Raw genomic sequence first — 19,787 nt, 5'->3', positions numbered from 1 at the left:
CACTTGTCAGCTTGCACCTGCAAAAAAAAAGAAAAAAGTGCCCAACAACAAAAATGTCCACCAACAGCATCAGCAAATAGAGGAAAGAAAGAAAAAAACTATGCTATGTCTGTTGTTGATACCACTCNGAAATAAAAAGAAATTATTGGTATTTGTAACAGAATGGAGGGACCGCATACATATCAGACACAAGCAAGTATACATTATGTGACTTCATTAATATTAGATCCCACAACAGGCAAAACTAATGTGTGTTTAGAGGAAGTAGATGAGTGCTTAGCTGGGGCTGGGGACAGGAAGTTGAACAGAGCCGAGGGATGCTTATTACACGTAACAGGTTTTTGTTTGTTTGTTTGTTTGTTTGTTTGTAGTGATGAGTGATTGGGTGTATACTGTCAAAACCACGGAGCTGTGTAGTCAGAATGAGCGCAGACTGTTGCTTATGAATTATTACTCCAAATACCCTGAGACCTCATTTCTAGAGAAAAATCCAGCCCTAGCAGCCTTCCTGCCTTAATTTTCCTCCTGGCTGACCTAGTATAATGCTGCATCCAGTGGATGTTATATGCAAAAACTGAAAAATGGACAGATAATTCCATGTTGATTCCTGTCTCTGAGCTTCCAGGAAAACCCCTCCCTCCTCAAATGTTAATTCTTCCAAGAAGCATTCCNGAGATCCCCAGACTGGTGACTCCTACAACACTCTGGTCACAGCTCTTACTCCCACCTTTCAAAATTATTACATCTTTGATCCACCGCTTATAAGCTACAAGAAGCCAACAAATCCATCCTGGTAGTTTTTATTATATCATCTCCTAGTCCAGTGTTTACTAATTGCATGCGCTTCCTAGCCGTCAAAGAGTATGGTTGCTTCAGAAGGTTCTGGAAGCAGGAACCTCAGAGGTTCTATTTAGTTTCTGTTCCTGTCAGAGAGGTCCAAAGAGCCATGAGATCTCATTTCCAGAGAAAAATCCCTGCATGCGCAGCCTTCCTGCCTTAACTTACCCCTGCCAGAACTAAGCAAGAGACACACGCCTCGTTCTCTAGGGTCTCATAACTGTTCACGGACATCCCACAGAGAAAATTGTTGAGCATCAGAAAGGCAGGTGTGTCTCCTCCCTAGAAGGTCTTAAAAAAATGGGCCCTTTCTCTGGGTGACGGTGACCTTTTAGAGCTGGGCTCCTGTACTTCTCTATGTCTTTGGCAGCTTCCTTTATTCTACATCTTTCTCTGGCGGCTTCCTTTTTGTCTTAGTTCTATAGCACTTTCCCAGCGCTTCTGATTGGGTTGGCTCTTCCTTTTTCCCTGGTAGGACAGATCTCCATCCTGGGTTTTCATAGAGTATTTTGCTCGACCCAGCCTCTTCCCCTCTGCTCCCCCTCCCCACCCGCCTCTCCTACNCCCCTGCGGGAAGCAGAGTTCCTCACGAAACCCAGAGGTGGGAGGTGGGCCCTGGCGCCGGTCCGCCCCTCAGTGCGTGTGCAAATGCCTGTGTGGCGGTGACGCGCAAGCGACGGCGGGAAGGGGAGGGAGAGAGAAGGAGGGAGGCCACCGACCGCCAGAGCTGCTGGGCTGCTGGGCTCCTGCGCGCTCACGCTCCCCGCCGCCCGCCTAGGCGCAGGCAGGGCGCAGGCGGCGGCGGGCGGCATGGAGAGCCTGCTGGAGAACCCGGTGCGCGCCGTGCTCTACCTCAAGGAGCTCACCGCCATCGTGCAGAACCAGCAAAGCCTCATCCATACCCAGCGCCAGCGCATCGATGAGCTGGAGCGGCGTCTAGACGAGCTGAGCGCGGAGAACCGCAGCCTGTGGGAACACCAGCAGCTGCTGCAAGCCCAGCCTCCGCCTGGGCTGGTTCCCCCGCCGCCGTCTGCCCCACTGCCTGCTCCTGCAGTCACTGCTCCGGCCTCCGCGGCGGCCCAGGAACAGCTTCAGGACCACGGACAGCTCATACCCGCCCCACCGGAGCCGCCACTTCAGCACCACGGACAGCTCCTGGCGCAGCCCCAGCCGGCACCCAGCAGCAGGGTTCAGACTCCTCAGTCGCCCCACCAGCACCCGGTGGCACCCGGGGCCATAGCTGACAAGGAGAAGGAGCGTCCCTCGAGTTGTTGTGCTGCCGCGGGAGCCCTGCTTCAACACGCATCCCCCGCCGCCCTCGGCAAGGGCGTCCTGAGCAGGAGACCCGAGTGAGTNGGGACAAGGAGGTGGGAGAAGCAAGTGGGTGTGAGGAAATGGGAAATCTGTGTGTAAGAGTAAAGGACTTGAGCACTGTGAAGTGAAGCGGGCAAAAATGCCTTGGGTAGAAAAAAAATGTGTCAAGGAGAGTCCCGCAAAGGAGGGCTTGAGATCCGCGTTGGAAGGTCTGTGGTGGTAGGAGCCAAAGGAAGTATCTGGACCATCTTTGGGGCAAAAAATGAGAGGAATGGGCTTTAACTGGTTGGGGATATTGATAACTTCCAGAAATTAAAGGAGATAAAATTGGGAGGAAGTTGGGGACAAAAAAATTAAGCCAAAGCAGGGGACCATTGAAGGATTTAAGCTAGGAAAATTTCGGAAGGGAGTTTGCATAGTACAACTGTTTAAATAAAGAGTGAGACACCAAAACAGACTTGATCAGGAAGTTTAAGAGCTTTATAGGGGCTGGGGTCCAGCAGCAAGGATTAGAGTGGGTAGGATAAAGCAAAGGACGGGAGGTGGGGGGAACGGGAACAGGCAGGGGAGCTGGATACAGGAAGATGAATGGTGGGAGACAGCGCTGCCCAGGGGAAGGAGCTGGCTCTTTATCTGATGCAGTGGGAGTCAGAGCCAGGAGTGGCTCACTTGGGAAAGCTTTCTCCCTTCTGACCCAAGTGAACATCTTTATGCTGAGCCTCTATAGTGCCAAGGCATACGCAGAAACAGCCCTCCAGACTCCTGGATGTCTCTGTTTCAGCTTGAGGACTCACCTGGCTGGAGCTCTCCGCTGACTCAGAAGCTTATCTGGGTTCAAATCATGGGAAGAGAACAATGAGATCAGAGACAGCTGGAAAGCAGTTTCTTGAATGTAATGCCTCTATAAATCTGTGGTGACCTCTTANGGCAANCCCTGGTTCCCTTTGGTTATTAGGAAACCTCATCTTGGATTCCAGGAGAAATATTAATTGTCCCCACGCAGAGTCTAGGGCCTCGAGATTTCTTTTCACTTGTGAGGTCCATGGTATAGGAATGTGGGAGGATGAGATAAAGGGGGCTGGAACATTTTCTCCTCTGTATTGAAAGAGCCTGGCGATCCTGTCAGTATTGCTTCTTTTTAGACAGGCGAGAGANGAACAGCCCTGTGGCAATCAGTACCTGGTTAGCAGTGGCCTTGGTGGTGTGATGCTACAGGAGAGGGAGGGGCAAGTGAGGAGAGCCACCGAGTGCCTCATCTCTATTCACATGTGCTTTATGTCTGGAAGACACTTGTGAAGACTGGCTGCATCACTTAAAAGTTCACCTTTTCTCTGCCCCCTACCTCACTTTCCTCTCCCATCGAGATGGAGTTTAAAAGGTGAAGTAGGCATACTTGATCGCAGGGTAGGTTTGGACAGAAGCACAGGAGCTCAGGGATGGAGATCTAGGATGACCTGGCTTGATAGACCTGAAGCATCTGATTCAAGACCCCAAAAAAATCCTCTGTGGTCTATTTGTCTTTCAGTTTTATGGCTGTCTTTTTTTTTTTTTTTCGTGGTCTGAAAACCAGAGAGTTAGGTTTTCCTCAATGCCCACATTTCAGCTAAAGGCAACATTCTTCCAAGATATTATATAGCCCTTTCCCCCAACCGAGGGAACAATTCCACNCCATTACCCTGGGGGCAGCCATAGAGGCCTGACACTTAGAATTCTTCACTTGAATTCTCTCCTCATTATATCTGGTATCCTCTTTCTCTCCTATTACAGCCTCAGTGTCTCTGCAACTTGTTGGGAAGCTGTGATTGATAAGAATTGATGACTGATCTTGTTCTTGGAGAAAGACTTCTCTGTGGCCCCCAAAGGGTCCCAGAGAACCCATGCCTTCTATACAGATGTGGGTCCCAGAGAGCCCATGCCTTCTATACAGATGTGGGTCCCAGAGAGCCCATGCCTTCTATACAGATGTGGGTCCCAGAGAGCCCATGCCTTCTATACAGATGTTCCTGCTAGGAGTCCAGAGGTTGAGGAATCCCCTGGATTCCTCTCGGGCCTCACATGTCAATACCATGTGACATCCTTGAACTCTGTCTTCCCTACCCTGTTTCTGCTTCCCATGGTCCAAAAATAAGAACCAACCAGCATGGTGGAAGGCAATGGAAGATGCTGTAAACATGTTACTAGGTAGGCACTAAGGGGTTTATCATAACATTAGCTTCTCTGGAGTCTCCAGCCNTTTTCAGGCCTAGATACCCAGAAACATCAAGAGTGAGCACATAGTTACCTCACTTCCCTTCAACTTTCTTCCCTTCTTTGTGACGTAAAGCACACCTCGGATGGCTGGAGGTCCCTGGAATGATATTTCTCTNCCATGTTTTTGCCTGACTTCAAGCAACATTTCCCCCATAGAACTCAGGAGTGAATCACCGTGGCTCATTAATTTAGCTCACTCTGTCCTCTACCCATGGCCTCATGGATGTTTATCCTTTGGGAATTCCTTAGTCCATGGGGCAAGGATAGAGGGATCCATCAGGTAGAGAGAGACCTCCATGTACAGGGTGAGGGAAGGGACCAGAACCAGCAGCTGTGCCCCTGAGCCCCACCTGTTCTCTATCCCATGCTTCTGCTAAGTCAGTTCCCTATTGTGCAGAGAGGGAAGAGATGGAACAGGAAGGTATTCAGATCACAGGTTTTCTGCAAAGCTTTGCTTATTCCTCTCTGTCCTCATTACAAAAGGAGAATGTGGGTCTATATAGGTGACTACAGATGGGTAAACACTGTTAGATACCGTACACACACACACACACACACACACACACNCACGCACATTGCCAGCCACACAGTCTGCTCTCTCCTTCAAGTCCTCTTCTTTCCCAACTCTGGGAAGGAGCACAGGAGCTCAGGAGCTCAGGAGCTGGGAAATGATAGATCATTTAGTGGCCATCTGATGGGGATTAGTGTGCAGCCTGGCCTCTCTCCCTCCTTCAGCTGGGGGACACACAAAGGAGTTGGCCTTGGGATCCACGCTAAGAAAGCAGCAGTGTGGAGGCGGGTGAGTACAGCCATATTACAGAAGCCCTAGGGGTTAGCATCCTTTCTCTGCCTGCTTCCCNCTCCTGCTAGCGCAAGCCCCAATGTTTATGCTATTTAATGGAAGCAGCAAGCATAGCTTCTTCCTCTTTGTTATTTTTTCAATCAAGGCTCACAGCATATATGGAATTGATTATTATCTTTTTCCTGGCTGGAGCCAGGTCTCAGCCTGACCTGGAAAAGACCCCTTGCTATAGAAGCTGCCTTTATGACCATGGCTTCTATTACAGCATATTTGCCCACCTACTCAATCACTGCTCAGTTAGGATCCCAGGGCTTCTCTGTGTCTCCAGTCCCAGAAGCAGGTGATTAATCNGATCGAGGTAAGGTTTGAGCGTCGTGCTTCAAATTCAGCATTTTCTCTACTTCCTGACTCAGTGTGAAAGTCTAAGTGCCCTTATACTTACCATGGCTTTGACTCTTCCTCCCTTACCCTCCTGGAGCATCCTTCCCTCCTTCATTACTTTCCTCCTTCTCGTCTTTCCCCCCTCTTTTCTTGAATGTTCTTTCCCCCTCCCTTGTTTTTCTCCTAATAAAGATCATGCCCACGGCTTTGAACATGCTAAGCACATGTTCTAGCACTGAGCTCCACCCCCAGCACCACATGAAACACATCTTCAGTCATCTCTAGAGCTCTTTAGCCTCATACTGCCTAGGGTCTGGGGACAGCTCAATGATTTATGCAGATGCCTTTTAGCGGGAGTTGACTAGGATGCTGACTGGAGCAGATATCTCTACTGTTGAGTGAGGGTGGTCTTCCTGAAGGTGGCAAGTGTCTGACTGGCTCACCCTGAAAGCTCTCCAGAGNGTGGAGTTCTATCAGTGAGCTAAATGTATCAGGTGTTCCGTCTCTTTAAAAGCCTGAAATCTGTGCTGTGGAAAGACAGGAAGGAAGGAAGTGGGCCTTACATGACATATAACAAGGCACATCTAGAAATGTTTAAGCAAGTGTAAGCATACTGCAGCTGCCTAGAGCCGTCTACTCTCTGAATATTATAGAGTAAAAAGAATGGGCATATGCAGAAATTTGGAACCAGATGGAAGGGTTTCTTGGCTAGAGGTGAGGGTTTGTGTCAGAAAATAGTAAGAGCCAAAGATAGCCAGAAATGAAACTGTCTATCAGATTCAGACCTGGGATACATCTGTGTTACACGCAGACATCACTCCTCCCTCTGACAGAGCGTCCCTGCCTGAGTCATGTCAGTGGGTAGGGGCGGTCTCAGCATGTCTTGAGCCTAGACATGCCTTGTTGCCATAGCTTGCTCCTCTTCTGTCCACACCCTGTCCATTTGCTGCCATCAGTAGCCAGAGGATTCCAAACAAACTAGTTAGAAAGTGGGGTCCGAGGAAGGCTCACTTGAGGAGGGAGTGAAGCCTTTTATTCACTCCTGGAATCTGATAAAGAGCAGATCTTTACAAAATTTGCATGCCAGACCTTTGCAAAGGTCCAGACCAACCCTCCTTCTGCCCTTTAATTCAGAAACAAACAAACAACAACAACACCCCCACANCTTTTGGGGCTTAAGCCATCCCCCAGCCCATGCATCCATCTTCCTTTCCTCCCCCCCCCCCATCTCCTCCCACATTGTGTGGGCAACACCACAGGGCCCCACAGAGCCATCCTGGCACAGGTCCCTCTTGGCCCCAACCCAAGCAAGAGGCACAGCAGTTGGTACTGCTGATTAGGCAAGTATCTGTNCAGCCTGAATTCCAAAGGTTGCTTCCAGGGNAGGAGAGGGAGAGAGANTGGGTTAGGGATGGGTGGGAAGGGAAGGAGAGGGGTTGTGGTATGAAAAAGAAAAGCAAGCTGGGACCCATAGCTGGGACCAAGGTCTCTAAGGAAACCCAGCTTTAGTTTAAACCCCATGTAAAGATTTTTACCCTAACTTCTCTTATTGGGAAGAGCATCCTGCCTCCCCCCACGGGGGTCCAGACATAAANTTCATGGTCCAGGACCCAGTACGGCAGGGCAGCAGCTTCGTAAGAGGTTCTAGGGACACTCATCACAATGGCAGGTTCTCAACTGGGATAATTCTGGCAGGCTTCCAAACTCAGGACACTGCAGCAACTTTCTGCTTCACTCTGGAAAAGCACCAAGTACTGGTCTCTATAGAAGCTGCAAAGGGCTTCTCGTTTCTGTGCAGGGAGGGGACATCTGAGTGTCAGTTCTGGTTCTGAAAGCCTTCTCAGAAAGAAAAAGATAGGAGTGCGGTGAGGAGACAAGCTGGAGCTCTTGGCTGAAAAGCTGGGGAGCCACCGAAGCCCAGAACGCTTGGGTCTAAGCATCTGAGAACCTGGGATCTCAGAGGCACACACAGGTCTGGGGTACCTCACCTCATCCCACTTTCTTCTTCTAGTCCTTAAGAACTCCAAACTGTTACTTACTTAGCATTGTTCTGGGCTCTCACTAAGCACTTAATACAGTACGGTATTTCAATGTATAAAGACCAAGGAAGGATGAATGCATCATCTAGTCTCAGATAACATCAATAGACCAGAATCCACACTTAGGTTCCTTCTGGTCTATTAGGTCACCTTTGGACATGTGCNCCTTGTTCTTTTATTCTTCTAACACCAGACAACACACACCCAGCGTATTTCAGAGCTGTGACTGTCAGCTCGACCTTGTCAAGCAGCCGGGCAGGACAAAGCCACCGTGGCCTGTGATCTCTATGAGATGTGACAACTTCACAGCTCGAAAATGCATCTTCTGCCAGCTGCAAGCTCTCCTGCAGCACTTTAAGATCATCTGCCCTTCTCTTAAGATATCAAAGACATGTGGGTTGTCACCATGCCCTCTGGTGAGAAGGAACTCTGCCACTTTTCCTAAAATGGGAAGCCACAGTCTCCTCAAGGGAAAGACAAAGTGACCTGCCAGGGAGAACAGTGATCTGTGAGGACAGGACCTGGGAAATGCCTTCCATGTTCAGAAAAAAGCAGGACCAGTGAGTCCCTTCTGCAGACCGCTCCTACTGGGGATGGAGGGTAGACCTTCACTATGGAACCCCCACAGAGGTAGAGAGAAAGAAGGAAGAGGCCAAAAAGACAAGAGGCCCTTATGACACTAAGTGGTGTGAGGGAACTGTGGGGACCCTAATATCTCTAGTCTTATAGATCTAAAGGTTAGAAGACTGCTCTCGGATGAGATACTTGTAGAAAAAAGAAAACACATGAAAGATTCTCAGATTCTCTCACAGGTGTCTACAAAACCCCTAATGACGTGTGTGTGTGTGTGTGTGTGTGTGTGTGTGTGTGTGTGTGTGTGTGTGTGTGTGTTGGGATTCTGGGTGCTCTGGGAACAGGCTGTTTTGTTGTTGTTCTTTGCTGGGATCAGGAGGGTTATGTAACTAAGGCCAGTGCTGTGCTGCTGCATGGTACCTGTCCCTCCCCCGTGGCAGGCTGCTGTGGACAGAGGGTGGACAGAGTCCCTTCCTTCCTTCCTTGAGAAGGGCCCGAGCTTTATGCTGCCGTCAGGTTATTTCATCTTGTCCAGAGCTACAAGGACTCAAGGACTTCATGGGGCCCTCTGGGGAATCAAGCAAATGTCAGCNCTAGAAGCACGCTTTAAGGCCACCCAGTCCAGGCTTCTTCCACGAGGGAGAAAATGAAAAGCAGAGGGGAAGTGTCTGCTGCTTCTAAACTAGTTAGTCCCAAGGATGGGTTTAGAGCTCACTCTTTTTTCCCCCCACTAATTTATTTATTAATTACGCTTACATCCCAATTGCAGCTCCCCTCCCTCCTGCAGGTTCCACCTTTACAAGTCCCATCCCCCACTACCCCCTCTTTTAACTCTTCATCCTGTTCCTCTGGCTTTTCTTGATGACAGATTAGAAGAACCCATCTGGATGGTCCCTTGGCGCTCAGAAACAAACTCTTAGCTACTTCCTGGGTCTCAAGGGGGCTGTGGGAGGCCCATGGCTGCTCTCCAGAATCTCTTCACCCACACAACAATTCCACAGAGTTGGTTTTGCGCACTTCCAGGTTATCTCTTTTGTTAAAAAAAAAAAAAAAAAACCCTTCTAGGACAGGATAAAACCCACCCATGTAGCTTTATTAGTCTTCCCCGTTTCCACATAGAAGTGTGTCTGTGGACAATTCCCAGGGCAGTGGTAGCCCCAGAGGAGGCTACATGAAGGTACTGGTTGCCTGAAGGCCAGGGCAGGAGGCTCAGAGACATACAGGGAGGGACATAAAGAGGTTGCTGAGGAACTAAGCCTAGCCTTATTTCCATGAATGTGTTGTAAGAGTTGAGATCACTTGAGGGGAGGGGGGAGGCCACAAAGGTCACTCACAGTGGTTGGGCTATATTTGGGTTATAGAGGGCAGCCTTCCCTGTGAGGTCATCCCTGTTGCAAAAGCCACAAACGAAGGACTGAAGAAGCACCCAGGTGCTGGGAAAGCTCTTGCTCTTTTCAAGGATCTTGGAATAATGTTTGGGATGGTAAGATGCCCCGTGACAGTGTTAGGCATTGCTAAAGAGCAGGAAGTGTGGCCTACCAAGATGTGGGAGACAAGAGCGGACGGAGCTCAGCACTGAGCCAGTCTCTGATGAAAGGATGCTGGTTAAGAAAAGCTGGTGTCCATAGAGCCAAAAGTGGANAGAGAGAAGGGGGGTGGTGTCAGGGCTGAGGAGGAGCTGACCAGAAGACAAACCCCTCCCCCGTGTAGTTCACAATTAGCCTGTCAGCACTGAGCGTCCAATCCCTCATCTGAGCATGTGCAAAGAGCAGATCTGGGGACTCAGCACTCCAGGCTGCTGTGGAAATGAAGTGTATGGTAGACAGTGCCTGTCCATCTATAATGGATCCCACTGTTCCCGACTATGAGCAAGGAGAGATCACCTCTCATTCCCAGCCTCTGACTCGTCTCCTAGCCTAGGAAATGCACCAATGACCAAGCATGAGAAAAGTTATGATGAACGTCTTAGTCACACACATACCCTTGGAGGATGAACGAGTAGAAAATGTCTACCGGATAGAGTCTTGAAGCATGGCCTTATCTCTGGAAGAGGAGAAAGACTGGGATGTGGTTCATGGTGGATAGCATACAGGAAGCTCTAGGCTCCATCNTACTTCACCCCCAGGGAGAGGGAGGAAGGCAGAGGAGAAACAATAGTTGGAAGAGGATGTGGGGAATCACCCTTCTGCTTGGGACCCAACAGGAACCCTCTAGGCCTGCCCCTCTGTCAAACACTTCTTGAAACATCTCCTAGGTGATGTTACGATTCCAATGGAGGAGGCTGGGCATGCACATGGTGGAGGTGTGTTTGTGAGGCCAGGTGAGTGTGTTACTGAAATGGGCTTGAAGGTGCATTCATGGTTGTGCAGACCTAGCAGGGAGGCAGCTGTCACCTCCTTATCTACCCCTAGTCCCCAAGTGAGGCCTGTCTGGTAAACTCAGTACTATCAGAAAGCCAGGTGGTGGTTGTTCTTGGTTCTTGTTCCCTCTNTTCATGGCAAGCTTCATCTCCCTCTCCCCGTACCCTTCCCTCCCTCTCCCTTCTCCTCTCCCCCTCCCCTCCCTGCCCCTACCCCCCCCCTTGTTCTCCCTCTCCCTCCTCCTCTCCCTCTCTGGGGCTACTTGGTTCTTTCCCACCTTACCTCTGTAGTCCTCTGCAAACCTGGACCTCCACACCCATCCTCCTGTCACTGGTGTACTATCTGGCAGGCAGGATTCCTAGATCCCCTGCCCCCTCCCATAAAGTAAAGCTGTAGGATGAAGGCTCCCTAGAAAGTGGGCAGTACTGCTTCAATGTTACAGCCCAGTGAGAAACACAATAGAGATAAACCTGCATGGCTTTCTCTGCAGACACTCCCCACATGTCCTGCGGCCAGCGACTGATACTAACTAGCTGCCTCTCTTGACTTGCCAGGTCAGACCAGCCTCCTGCCTCCAGCAGTCAGGAATGTTCTCCCATGCCTGGCACAGGCAGGGAACTCCCGCAATTTCTTCCTTGATGAATGGTTCCAATCTACCATAATTTTCAATCAGTCCTAAAATTTAACACAATGATTATTTAAAAACAACAGAAACAAAAACTCTGCGAAGCATTTGGGAATTGTTTGATTGGGTCTAGCATCAGGATTTCCCTTCCAGAGCCACTGCATACAAGAGGCCCTGCCCAGCAGCTTTGACTATTTCATGCTACTCAGTAAGACACACACACACGCACACGCACACGCACATGCACACGCACACACACACTATCACCCCAGACTTCCAGAGTCAGGTACAGGTAGCGGGTTGACAGCACTATCCTTTTACACAACTGGATTCTGATCCTACAGCCAAGGCAGAGTTGATGCCAGTCCTCCCTCACAGACCTAGGTACAGCCTGGCAGTGAACCCTCCTGGGCCTCCATTTCTGTCCAACTCCACTGGACAACCATTTTCTCCCTTGGCCTGTACCTTCAGCTCACCAAGAATAATGAAGCAGAACCCTTAGTGGGGAATACATCTCAAGGCAAGACACTGGGAAGAGAGCCTGAGAGAGACTAAATGCTCTCTTTCTGGGAGTAGGGAAACTGTGGCCTGTGAGCCTTCGGAGGGTGGAATGTAGGGGAATCCCGATGAGGCTTCCAGAGCTAAGAACCCTAGAAATTTCTGTTGGGTCCCCTGTAGTCATCAGGGCTTAAACCTAAAGAACAGCAGGAGGGGGCTCTGCAGGCAGTGAGCCTGCCTCCCTTCCCGGGCCTAGGACGGCCCCTTCACTCCCCTCCCTACTCCTTAGACCCCATAGGCTGCCTGGTCTTCAAACCACAGGCAAACCCACAGGAAAGTCCTTCCTCCTCCACCCACTCCTGGGACTCCCTTGGCTGGGGGCGAGAGCGGAGGAGGCTGGGCCTGGGAGTGTGGGCGGCTGGCTTGCTGACGAACAGCACAGAATCTCCCGGCCCACGCGCCCCCTCTGCACGCCAGCGTCACGCTCCCTCGCGGGGGCGGGCATCCCAGCCTTGGGGAAGCCGCGCGCCCCCGCCGCCCCGCGCGCTCCCACGCTGCTGAGTCACATGCGTGGGGGAAGAGCTGTCCTTACCTGTGCGGCCGACCTCCGCCCCCACCACCTCTTGCGGGGGGGGGCGCGGGGGGGGCTCAACTGCCTCAGTGTCCCTCCAGCCCCAGGCTCACCAGCCAGCCTTCCCTCTCCCACACCAACCTCCACACTCCACACTCACTCTCCATCCNCTCCACCACAGCATGGTGGCCCAATGCACCTACTCCTCCGAATTAGCAGTAGGTGTGGGGACAAGGCTGGTCACCTGGTGCTGACAGTGCCCTTGCCTGGACTTCTGATGTCTAGCCTAGGTCTGCCTGGGGATTCTCTTTGGAGAAGGGGAAGTAAAGGCAGGAGTGACAGGGTCTTAGTTGAAGATGGTTTTGCCAAAGTCCACAATTCTGCTCAGCATTCTCCTCCCCTCCCCCTCCCTCTTCCCCTGCCCCTCCTCCTCCTCCTTCCCCTGCCCCTCCCCCTGCCGCCTTTTTGCTATAGGATAGAATTGCAGCCCTAGAATCCCAAAGAGCCTCCTGGTTGGAGCTAAAATGTTAGGTGAGTAGGATCCNGGGCTGAGTTTGAATCCTTACACAGTGATTGTGACCACTGACTATGGGTATTGCCCTGGTATTGAGAGGGGAATGGTGATTAAAGTGGCAGGCCAGCCATGGGTCTACTGAGGACTCCCAATGTGGTACTGGTACTTCCTGTTACCTGGAGTCCCTCCCAATGGCAAGAACACAGGAAGGGAGTGCTTTGGGTTAGCACAAAGTGCTTGTCCCCCTCCTGAGTCATCTAGAAGGCTCAGAACAGGACTCCTCCCTCCCTCTTATATTTGACAGCCCCTCAGATACTTGAGGACAGCTCATTCCATCCTCACCCTACCTTCCTGTCCCCCTCACCCCTCACTCCACATGATCACTCTCTTCTTTCAGACTGACTCTGTCCTAGAACCTCCTGCCATGCATGCCTGCATGCCTTTGAGGTGGCTCTGACTTGCCTCAGTCACACCCCAGCACAAAACAAGGAGCTAGCCCCAAGGCCAGAGGGCACATGGTCACATAGCTTAGGCACAAGCAGGCCCTTCCTCAGACTTTGTTCCAGTGCCACAGAGTCTGTATACTGCTAAGCCTGGGCTGTGGGCCTGGGAACCCTCTGACTTTCCCAACCCTTGGCTGCAGACAGAAACCATCCAACCACACTCAAGTGCCAGGGTACGCTAGCTCTGGGCTTCTAGACACCTCTACCTGTGCAAGGAGCTTTACCCCCACCCTATCCCCAATGCATGGACTTTTCATACAGCCCTGGTAATTTACATTTCATCAGTCAAATTATGTCCTTTGTTTTAATTTGTTCTTTTCAGATATATAGTACATTGATATAGTTTTTTTAAGTTAAGATGTATATACAGTTTGATGGAGTATCTCCCCCTCCTCCACAACTCTATAATATAACCAATTACACACACACACACACACACACACACACACACACACTCTTCACCTTACACCCCCCCCATCTTAGAGCAACCAGTATGAGCAGTTTCCTCATACATACATACATACATACATGCATACATACATACATACATACATACACAGTTCTTTTAACACGGATTGTAGTAACTATCTGCTGTTCTGTATGTACTTTGCCCCCCCCCCGACACACACACACATTTGTTATCAAAATTGCTGCCTCAATAGCTGCTGAGTTCACTGCACAGCCATGAATCTTGGCTCCTCAGAGCCTGCTGGGAGTTTTTAAAAGGCAGGTTCTGGACAGCTTGCCTCTGTGTAGTCATTTGGCATATGCTTTCCTGTTAGCAAGAGGGGTAAAAGACAGGCAGCCATTACTGAGGGCCTCCATTTGAAATGTCCTCCAACCCCCATGCTATGAACATTATTAGTAAATTGCAGTTGAAGATCTAGGGAAAATGATTCTTAGGTGAAAAGAGAACNNTGGTTTAGCAATCTTTTGTTCTTGGGGGCTCTCTTTGCTCTCAAGGTTGGAGAAGTACTCCCAATAAGATGATGAAAACTCACAGTGTATCTNGTGAGTCAGCTGCTCTAGAGAAAGGGCAAGTAGAGAAGACTGGAAGTAAGAAATATGGGATATGAACAGGTGTTGGGAAGTCCCCACAGGGAAGGTAGTCTACACAAAGAGCTGGGGAAAGGAGGTGGCTTCTGGACTCTTGGGGTTCAGCTAGATAAGAGCCTAAGCATGCGGGGAGCATAGCCTGAGGCAAAATCAGAGAACTTAGTGGCTGTCTTAGTTTCTGATGCTGTGATTAAAAATACCCTGCCAAAAGCAACTTAGAAGAGAAAGGGCTTATTTTAGCTTACACTTTCAGGTCCCATCCTTGCAGCAAGTCCAGACAGCAGGAAACAGCTCTTCACATTGTATCCACAGTCAAGGAGCAGAGAGGAATGAATCAATACATTGTATCTGTGTGTTAAACTCACCTTGTCCACTCTTAACAGAGTTCAAGATCCTCTGCCAAGGGAATGGTGCCACCCAATAGTGGTTCTTCCCCACCCCAGTTAAGGAAATCAAGATAATCCCTCACAGACCAATCTGTGACAGTCTCTCACTGAAACTACCTTCCCACTTGAAGCTAGACTGAACCAAGCTGACAAAACCAATCATCATAGTGAAGGGTGCAGCAAATTTAGTAAGAGATTCTCAACCGGGATCCCACTCTATTCCAGGCAGTTTTGGAAATGCATACAGACATCCCAGAACTCTAAGTGCCTGACATACCTGCTGGGAGATAAGTCTCAGCCGACCTTTAGTGGGTCAAGGCCCACTGTGGCTGCATCCCCCACAGGATGCTGTGGAGCATCCTGTAGTGCCCAGTGCAGCCTACATAATGAAGACCTCTGCCAACGATACCAGTGCTTCTAGTCCAGGGAATTAAGGCCTGTCATGAAGTGTTGAGAAAAATGGACCCATAGGATAATGTTGAGCAAAGAATCCTTATAAAGAACTTGGAATGTAGAGTTGAGAAGGCATTGGAGAAAAGAGAAGAAGACAGAAACAGAGAGTTTAGGTAGAAGGTTTGCACGGTGGTGGCTAGGACAGAGGGAGTGGCAGTAAATGAGGTGCTGGGCTGTCCAGTAAGTAGATTAATGTGGTTTACATCAGGAGCTACTGTCTCACAGACCGGGCCACACCCCCTGCAGCCAGCCCCTCTCCAGGCACTGTGGCTAGAGTTGACAGACCATCTGCTGTGGGCTGTGGCGAAGGCTGTAGTCAGTCACATTGGACTGCCTGAGGAGGGATAGGGAAAGAAAAAGGAAACACAAGCAACCAAAATTGTAAGTCAGTTGGATACTTACTATGTGGCACTGGATCCTCAGAGACCTTAACAAAGAAACCTCACTTGACCTGGAGGGACTGAGAGCTCTTCAGAACCCCGCAAGGGCTGCCTGTCAACCACATTAGTATTTCCCAACTCTCTTGCCCCAAAGGACAAAGCAGCTCAGTGCCCTTCTTAAACCTAACCTTACAGCATGCGCCTGAGAGAGACGGAGATTGGGGATGAGTTCAAGGGTCGAACCAAAGTCATCAGAAGGGCAAGTGTTGAAATTCAGACAGGTGAAGGTTGAGGTCCAGCAGACCCTTTGGGGATGGGGGTCAGGTTGGACATTGAGTGGGACTCTGGGTGGTCTAGAAACAGAAACTTGAGTCAGCTTTTAAGTCCTCGAGACTGAACAATACCAATAACTAAATGAGAAGGGCTGTGGGGGGCGGGGGGGGGGGAAGGAGACTAAAGAGAACCAGGGGCAGACTGCTGGCACACACCAGTGCTGGGAAATGGGGAGGAGCTGAGATGCAGTGGGCAAAGGTGGGTAAGAAAAGCTTGACAAACCCCAGGAACTGCCACAGAGGCTGCTGCTGCCAACGTGGCCTTCCTCACCCAGCAGGACAAGGAGAAACTGGCCAATGCCGTCAGCAATATTTAAGTAATTGTTATCTGGATGGCAAACATGATTCCGGTGAGCTTTGGGGAGAAGGGAGAGGGGCTTAAGAGAAAAAGCAAANCTGATGCAACAATGCAGCAACGTGAGGGCCTGGTTTCCTCCCGATTTAAATGAAGCAACTGGAAGGAGACATTTTTAAGGCAACCAGGGAAATTTACATGCAGACAAGGTATTAGCAGAGATTAGAGAATTACCATTAATTTAAGTAGGTGTGATAATGATACTGTTATTATATCTCTTAAAAGTTCTCACCGGTTAGAAATGCATGCTGAATAAAATGATGTTATTTCTGGGGTTTGTTTTAAGGAGGAAAAAAAACTCCACCAAAATACAGGGATGAAGATTAGCCAGCAGTGTTTGAAGTTTCCCGGGCAAGGAATGTAAAAGGAAGATAGGATGTAGAGGATTGCATAGAGTGTGTGAGGCGATCTCTTTGATGAATTTTGCCCGTGAAGCGTTGTGAAAACTGGGGTGACAGAGGCGCTGCTCTTCACAATGGAGGGANGTGTACTCCTTTCAGCAGCATGCCAGCCAGCTTCATGTACTGGCCACCCACTGCAGGAAAACTCCTAACCTAAGCACTGCAAAGCAATCAGCAAAGACTCCCGGAGGAAAATAATTGTTTAATCACTGTAAGTGCACAGGAAATGTGAACTTGCACTTACCACGGGGTGGGCACCACCGTATAAATGCCCTACAGACTTTCTCTCAATATGTCCTAGTAAAACGTAATGAGTCTGCTCCATTCCACAGCCCGAGCCACATGGGGTTGCTCTTCGGATTGAAATCCAGGCAGAGGCTCTGGTGTTGTGAGCCTCTCTTCTCCCCCTGCCTCCTGTGGATGACTACAGTCGCAAGCATCCAAGCTTCCCAGAGAAGGTTTTGCAAAATGCACCTGTCAGGGTCTCTGCCCTGGACTTGGTCACAAGGGGATGCTTTTAGAAGGGGTTCAAATTAAGCCCTGGGATTCTGATGCCTCTCCCTGCTTACAAACCATTAGGCTGGAGCAGCCGGATACATTCATTGGCCAGCACAGACTGCCTAATTTCATGCATGGAACAAGGCTAGAAACCCAGTGCACAGCTGAGTAGGAAAAGGGAGTGGAGAGAAGGAACGGAGGGTATGTCTGCTGGGGATGGACAATTTTATGTATGTTCCTCGGGGAGGAGGAGTCAGTATCTATTGAGGTAGACTGTGGTCTGTTGAGAACCTCCTGCGTGCCAGGCTCTGCTGCTGTCATTGGCACTGGGGACTCACCAGCAGATCAAAGGGCCTGCCATTGTGTATGTCTGAATCTCTCGGTGAGATTCAGGGGAACCTGTGAAGGTGTCGTTTTAGCTCATAAGAACTGAAAGAGAATTAAAGGGTGGCTGGAAGGAGAGCTGTGCTGTTAGGCAGGACCCCCCGGGGAGATGACATTTGAGCAGAGGAAAATTAAACCCTACAGTAGAAAACAGGTGCTGGGCTTGGCTGCTGGCNTTGGAACACCCTGACTTGAATCTGCACCAACACCTTTCTATAGGGAAAGAAGCCCATGCAAAGACCCTGGGCTATAGGACAGTCGTGTGCTCTAAGGAAACAAGAAGGGAAGGAGAATATAGAGACCTAGAGAGGTGACAGCAGGAAAGAAGAATGGAGCNGGGGTTGGAAAGGGGTTTTTTGTGGGTGGAAGACTCATGGGAAGTCAGGGGGTGGCTGAGCAGAGGAGTGATGTCATCCAGTAGCATATTAAACAGCTGAAGGGCTCAGAGCCAAAGAGAGAGGTCACTCACTGCTATCCCAGACTCAGTCCTGAAGTATTTAATTTCTGCTGGGCATGGCATTTATGGGCATTTATTACCTCGTTTATCCACATGGCCCTGGCGGTAATGTATTACTATCCCTACTCCTNAGAGGTAGAGTTTGATTGACAGAGAAATTAGGGTGACCTACCCAAGGCAGCAGAGAAAAAAAGAAGAGCCATCTTTTGGCCCTGCACACAAGCTCTGTAGTCTGTTAAAGCCCAGCGTAGCTGTCTCAGTCTTAGGGAAGAGTCCCTCTTCCCCAAGCAAAACCTAGTCTGGGACATAAACCAGGGTTTAGGGACAAAAAGACTGGTGGCACCCTGCCCATATGACAGTTGTTCATGTTGTCATAGCTGTGAACTTGGCCGTTGGTCAGCTTGTCTATGTCATGCCAGGCAGGGCTGGTGAATGTCACCCACACATAGACACAGGGTAATGGCTTACAAGTCATCACAGAATTTTGACAATGTCCATGGTGTGTATGGTCAAGAGGGTTCATGTAGGTGATAAAAAATCCTTGGTTTGACCTCAGTGTACCAGGTAACACAGGTAACATGTATGAACATACAGGGCTATGTGTGAAAATGTGGACATGTGAAGCTACATATCCGTGTGTGTGTGTGTGTGTGTGTGCGCACGCGTGTGCGCGCATGTGTGCACATGTGTGTATGTGCATGTGTGCATGTGTGCATGTGCATGCACGCACACATGCATATGCATATGTGTGTGTGTGTTTGTATGGATGGATCTCTGCTCATTGAAACGGGTGTGCACAAATATGTTGAGTGNTNCATTCTGATTTATCAGAAGAAAGTAGGCGTTCCATGAGCCTACAGGTTAGGTGCATACTGTGAACAGAGTTAGCACTTAGAGGTCGGGTAAAGCTATGAGACAGGTGATTGGCTGGGTGAGGTCCAACGTCTTTGTCTAATTCTAGAGCTTTTTCTATGGAAGACATAATCAAGGCTCTTCCATTCACAGCCCAGAAGCCACTCACCCCCACCCCCACACCACACAGAGGCCCGGAGTAGGANAGTGGAATATAAGGGACACCAGAGGCAGTGTGAGGTTATGCAAGAGGCACAGCTGAAGTCTTAGCCGTGGGTCCTTGGGAGGTCATCAGACCTCTCTTAACTCTGGTTTTCCATCATCCAAATGACACCAGTGCATAATTATAGTTATTAACATAATGTATTAAGCAGGCTGTGCTATTAAGAATATATTAAGCACGGAGCTCTTCTTAGGACATGACCACTGCACAAACGCAGGTCTCATTGTTGGCCAGACTTGACCGTTCCTGAAGACATGCGCACAATTGAACGAAGGTGAGTTTTAGGTTCCTGCAGTTCTGGTGCTGAGCAGCAGGCCTCAGGGTGAAGCTCAGGGTGAGGCAGCCTCTGGAGCTGCCACTGGCTTGACAGCCCTGATTCACCCTATGCAGTCATCTTTACTCAGCAGCCAGGCTCAGGTCTGCCGAGTAATGAAGAGGTATCCTTTGAGGGAAGCTGGCAAGATGCAGTGAAGGCTCAGTTCTGTAAACTTGTAGGGTGCTGCCAGCCTGGTACTGGGAGGCCACCTAGCTCCTGTCAAATCTGATGGAGCTCAGATTAAACCAGATTTTGAGCCCGGACAGCTCANTGTCCGGGCTTGCAGAGCAGAAGAAGAGAAGGCAGCCTGAGCCCTGACCTTCTGGGGCTGGAGTAGGTGGCTAGAGGGGAGCAGGAAAGGTAGGTGAGAGTCAGTGGCTCACTCAACTTGCAAACTGCATCTCTGTTCTGAGTGAATCTCCTCAGA

The 19,787-nt window shown here is 49.9% G+C and overlaps 1 protein-coding gene across 1 annotated transcript in view; it reads left to right on the top strand.

Annotated features, from left to right (window-relative positions):
• The first annotated feature begins 1,567 nt into the window (after positions 1-1,567).
• Positions 1,568-19,787, top strand: part of Iqsec3 (IQ motif and Sec7 domain 3) — a 96,980-nt gene continuing 78,760 nt past the window's right edge. Inside the window, exon 1 of the mRNA XM_029478257.1 lies at positions 1,568-2,186. Coding sequence (XP_029334117.1) covers positions 1,648-2,186 — 539 coding nt within the window. The 5' untranslated portion in view covers positions 1,568-1,647. The remainder of the gene's footprint in view (positions 2,187-19,787) is intronic.

Source organism: Mus caroli, chromosome 6 (assembly GCF_900094665.2).
Source record: "Mus caroli chromosome 6, CAROLI_EIJ_v1.1, whole genome shotgun sequence".
NCBI classification, from domain to species: Eukaryota; Metazoa; Chordata; class Mammalia; order Rodentia; family Muridae; genus Mus; species Mus caroli.
This window is presented reverse-complemented; position numbering and strand designations above follow the sequence as displayed.